This window comes from Primulina tabacum, chromosome 13 (genome assembly GCF_025594145.1).
Source record: "Primulina tabacum isolate GXHZ01 chromosome 13, ASM2559414v2, whole genome shotgun sequence".
Taxonomy (NCBI): domain Eukaryota; kingdom Viridiplantae; phylum Streptophyta; class Magnoliopsida; order Lamiales; family Gesneriaceae; genus Primulina; species Primulina tabacum.
Genome location: NC_134562.1, coordinates 31,801,954 through 31,807,223, shown reverse-complemented (window position 1 = coordinate 31,807,223; position 5,270 = coordinate 31,801,954). Strand labels below are relative to the sequence as shown.

Genomic DNA, 5,270 nt, shown 5'->3' with positions numbered 1-5,270 from the left:
TTAAATTTAAAAAAAAACCGGTGATAGGCTGATAGCAAATCCCCACACATGACTACATGTTGTCAAAATTTTTTTTATATGTATTTAAAGATTTCACATATATATATTTAATTAAAAAAATTAAAATTTATGGAAGATGAGCCAATGGTGAATTCACTGAATTGTGTATATTTTGATTAAAAAACCAAAATTAGGTGATGACTCAGAGTCACACATATGAAAATAATACTTCCCTTGGAATACCACATGGCTTCTTCATCTCTCTTCTCTCTCAATCCAAAGAAAATGACAGAAGAAATCCAAAGAAGCCAAGACATATTCCTCTGAGAATAAAACCTAATATATTCAGAAGAAGTCAAGAGCAAACTAGAGAAACCCATTTCTTTTTGCTCTGAAACCAGAGCAGAGATGGTCGAAATCGTTGATGCAAAGAACATTGTTCTGGAATGGGTGTTTGGATCGAGAGAAGGGGACATTGCAGGGAAAATGGGACAGATCTTGGTGCTAATTAAGCTGTTTTTTCTGGTTCCATTAGTCAGAATTTGTCTGTACATCTGCTTGTTTTTGTCACTCTTGTTGTCTCTGGAGTGGATTCATTTGATGGCCGTGAGTGTTCTCGTGAAGCTGTTCGGGAAGAAACCGGAGGAGAGATTCAAGTTCGAGGAGATCAAGGATGATTTGGAAGGTGGAAGTGAGGCTTTCCCATTGGTTCTTGTTCAGATACCCATAGCCAATGAAGTTGAGGTCTATACTTTTTCTTTCTTTTATTTTTTTTAGCTCTTCATTTATTTGTTATTTTTTTAAAAAATATATATAAATAACATTTTAGTTGAAAAGTTATCACATAAAAAATAATTTTGATTCTGTAATAATGAGTCAAGAAGTCTTTTTGGAAAATGATTGGAGCACAAAAAAGTGTCTTTTTCTTTCTTTTTTTTAAAAAAAATTGAAACTCTTTAGTTTTCACTGACAATTCCATCCGTGACTTGAGGTATTTTACTTGAGTTCGTCTTTGCTGGCACTTTTTATTTATTAATTATTATTATTATTATTTTACTTTTCGAAAAGGAAATCTCCTAAAAAACTACATTTTCCAGTTTAAGATATAATTTCGAACTCGTGACATAATAAATTTGAATTAATTTTCATGCCTATTTTGATTGCTTGTTTTGTTTTTTTTCCCGTACGAATAAAATGTGAAATTATTAAAGAATTAGTCTATTTGGGCTAGGTTAGGTTTACAAGCTCTCAATTGGTGCAACATGCAATTTCTCGTGGCCGACGGATAGGCTAATAATTCAAGTACTCGACGACTCCTCTGATCAAACAACCAAGGTACATACATACATACATACATACATACATATTCATGCTGGATCTGGCCTATAATTGTCAAATAATTTCTGTAACAATTAAATAAACATAATTAAAATTAATTGGGTGGCAATCTATGCTGTAACCAGCGAAACTTTTCTGTGCAGCAGATAGTGACAGTATTAAACGGGACAAAAATGTTGGCAGATGTTCTATTTTGTGACAAGTTCAAGATGGTCTTATTTTTTAACCTTTTCACGTACTGGATACATGTAGGAAAGAGAGAGTAGTTGTTTTTTTTTAATCACAAAATTAAAGATCTTATCTGTGTACTTTGAGAATCAAGGATGTCACGTCTGTATTTTCACACATCGAGTCAATATCTCGATAAAATAGTCGAAAATTAAAAATTCAGCGTAACAATACCAAACTTTCAAAACTCAATGGACAAAAAAGTTAAAGTTATATTATTTTGTCATTACGGTTTTATATTGATTTGTTTGTAGGATTTGATTGAGAAAGAATGTAATAAGTGGGCAAATGAGGGTATTAATATTAGATACCAATCCAGAGGCACTAGGGAGGGTTATAAGGCTGGAGCTCTTAAACATGGCATGGACCAAGATTATGTCGAACAATGTGAATATGTTGCCTTATTCGACGTTGATTTTCAACCCGAACCGGACTTTTTGAGGCGAGCCATACCGTTTCTCATCCACAACCCCAAACTCGCCCTTGTGCAAACTCGTTGGAGATTTTGTAAGTTGATGGAGTATGTAAAATTTAACCAAACAATGTATTATACGATAATTATATTAAATCGGGAATATTTTTCTTTTCTGGATCGTTTTGACGTACATGGAGATCCCTTAGAAATTTTTTTTTTCGGTTTGTTGTTAAATAAAAATTTTTGACCAAAAAAAATTAAAACTCTTTGTCAGCGAACGCAGATGCATGCTTGTTGACAAGATTGCAGGAAATATCATTGGACTTCCATTTCAAATTTGAACAAGAAGTGGGTTCATCTGGTTATGGATTTTTCGGATTCAACGGTGAGTAGTTATTTATTTTAGTAAGTCTCTTGTTAGACGGTGTCACGAATTGAGACGGATAAACCCTACCGATATTCACAATAAAAAGTAATATTCTTATCATAAAAAATAATACTTTTTCATGGATGACCCAAATAAGAGATCCGTATCACAAAATACGACTCGTGAGACCGCCTCACACAAGTTTTTGTCTATTTAATAATGGATGATAGTGATTATTAATGAATTAAAGTAGACAAATATATTGGCGTCTATTGTGAAATGTCAAAAGGAGCACGTAGTTTTAAAGGAAAATTTATAATTTTGGTCATATATTTGTTTTTTTACGATCCAAGTAGATTTTATATACTCGATGTGTATGCGTAACATAATTTTGAAGTGTAAATAACATTATCTGTGGTAAAAATAAATTTTGATTCCGATTCCGATTCGGATTCTCGTTATATATGACGATTAACAACTGCAGGAAGTGGCGGAATATGGAGAATTAACGCAATGTATGACGCTGGAGGGTGGGATTGGAGAACCACAGCCGAAGACATGGATCTTTCTGTACGGGCGGCACTCAAGGGTTGGGAATTTCTTTACCTAGGAAATATTCAGGTTCGTACAGACATACATTGAACATATTAAATAACAATTAATTTTTATCTTGTTTATTTACATCAATTACTTTTGAATAAGTCAAAATAATCGATACATTTTATTTTGACTTTTCATAATTGCAGTAAGACTAGGTCTCTTATAAGACGGTCTCACGGATCTTTATCTGTGAGACGGGTCAATCCTACCGATATTCACAATAAAAAGTAATACTTTTAGCAAAAATAGTATACTATTTCATGGATGACCTAAATAAGAGATCCGTCTCATAAAATACGACTCGTGAAACCGTCCCACACAAGTTTTTGTCTAGCTGTAAACACAATTTTTCCTTTCATTTTGACCTTGTTTATTTTATCTTTATATGCAGAATGACATAATATATAGATATAATTTTCTCATATATATATTTTGATGAATTACAAAATAGGTGAAAAGTGAACTTCCCAGTTCAGTTAAAGCTCACCGTTCTCAGCAGCATCGATGGTTTTGTGCTCCAGCCAACTTGTTCAGGATCACTCTCGTTCAAATTGCTATTAACAAGGTTAGTTCGTGTGATACCTTTGTCTCGTATTGGTTGAAAATGAAAGTTTAAAATGCTTTATAAGGTCTTACAACAGACTTCTATAACAATTTGAGCTATAACTGCTTTCGTAAAGCGACGACGAATACAAAATAGTTTCTATAGGTGCTTATTGCACATGCGCAAGCCTGGGTACGAAACCCAGTTTGGGCAGGAAATTATTTTTATTATAGGGAATTCAAGGCAAAAGAGCAAGAAACCAGCCCTTGCGTAAAATACCTAATCTCGATGGAAAATATTAATATTGATGATAATGTTAACGTGACAAAACATGAGACATTTGGTCAAATGTAATATTGTGATTTAAAATCATTGGATTTTGAAAGAGTTGATTTTACATTGGGAGTTTTGCGTTCTTGTGGATTTTATTAGTGACAACTAATACCATATGCACAAACTATTATATTATATTTATAAAATGTGTTATTATTATGAATAGTATTTTTGATATTATGTGATTTTACAGAAGGTGTCACTAAAGAAGAAGCTGTACATGATCCTCAGTTTTTTCTTTGTCCGAAAGATCGTCGGCCATGTCTTCGTGTTCTTGTTTTATTTTGTGGTTTTGCCATTGACGATTTTGTTCCCGGAAGTCGTTCTCCGGAAAGACGGAGCCATTGTAGCTCCTTGCCTCATCACGGCACTCAACACTCTTATCGGAACTCCAAGGTATGGTGTTAATAGCCTATTCATCCCACTAAAAATTTTTTGTTGGTTTTTTTTATTAAAAAACTCTTGCAGATTGAAATGTCAAAATAGAAAAGTTCCCATCAAATGAAATATCTTTTAAAACGTTCTTGATTCAGATTGACCTTAGATTTTCCATTCCTCCATTTTCAGGTCACTCTATCTTATTTTACATTGGACACTCTTCGAAACTGCCATGTCTTTTCGTCGAACAAAGGCTATCTTCGTCGGGTTGTTCCGAGCTAAAAGTGTCAACGAATGGATTGTGACCGAGAAGCTTGGAGACTCACTAAACAATAAAACAAACATTGAATCAACTGCACCAAAACACCATGGAGTACTACAAGCCAAAGCCCTGAAAGACAGGTGATTTTATTTATAACTATGTGAATAAATGTGTTTTGAAATGGATTACAAAAGTGTTATTACATAGGAAAATCTCTGTTAGAAAATATAAAATAAGTTGACAGCTTTCTCCCATGTTTCAGAATATTGCTACCTGAGCTCGGGATCGCAGTGTTTCTATTAGCATGTGGATGCTATGGCTTCTTCTATGGAAAAGAATACTATTATTATGTATACATGCTCCTGCAAATAATCTTCGTAACACTCGTTGGATTTAGCTGCTTCGGCCTCAAAAATATGTAAACAATCGTTACCGTAGAACGCATACATGATGTGATCCTAGAATTGTACATGGTAGTATGCTGTTTGAGCTTCGGTGGCTCAAGAAAGAATGAATTTGAGGGAGGTAGAGACACTAAAATTTTATTATTGTCAATAATAATTTCAATTTTTCAAAAGTTATTTCCTAGAATTATCATTTGAACATTAGAAGGCATCTCAAATCTGTATCACATTTCGAAGTAAAAAACTAGTATATCAAAGGATAGAGATGTGTTGTTTTGAACCTTCTCTCCTCCTTGGTTTTCTATCAGAGGAAGAAGGTTCAGATTTCAGTGATTTGTATTTAATTTACTAATACTCATGTTCTTGGTTTCTATTGTTTGCTTGATGATTATACTCTTCCA

At 33.5% G+C, this 5,270-nt stretch overlaps 1 protein-coding gene across 2 annotated transcripts; it reads left to right on the top strand.

The window, feature by feature from the left end:
* Nucleotides 1–212: 212 nt before the first annotated feature.
* Nucleotides 213–5,270, top strand: LOC142522693 (glucomannan 4-beta-mannosyltransferase 9-like). 2 transcript variants are annotated; one of them, XM_075626230.1, is made up of 10 exons: nt 213–534; nt 625–744; nt 1,237–1,335; nt 1,821–2,073; nt 2,256–2,366; nt 2,833–2,969; nt 3,400–3,513; nt 4,019–4,221; nt 4,393–4,605; nt 4,728–5,270. In XM_075626230.1, exons 1-10 carry the CDS (start codon nt 409–411, stop codon nt 4,885–4,887), a joined length of 1,536 nt encoding a protein of 511 aa, XP_075482345.1. In that variant the 5' UTR covers nt 213–408; the 3' UTR covers nt 4,888–5,270. The 2 variants fall into 2 exon arrangements, with proteins under 2 accessions (XP_075482345.1, XP_075482344.1); XM_075626229.1 differs by having other exon boundaries at nt 214–744.

Excerpts from the sequence above, each read along its gene's own strand:
- LOC142522693 (XM_075626229.1), top strand. The coding sequence starts at position 409 with ATGGTCGAAATCGTTGATGCAAAGAACATTGTTCTGGAATGGGTGTTT. Across the intron at positions 745-1,236 it reads CCATAGCCAATGAAGTTGAG|GTTTACAAGCTCTCAATTGG; the intron begins GTCTATACTTTT and ends GGGCTAGGTTAG. Across the intron at positions 2,074-2,255 it reads GCAAACTCGTTGGAGATTTT|CGAACGCAGATGCATGCTTG; the intron begins GTAAGTTGATGG and ends ACTCTTTGTCAG.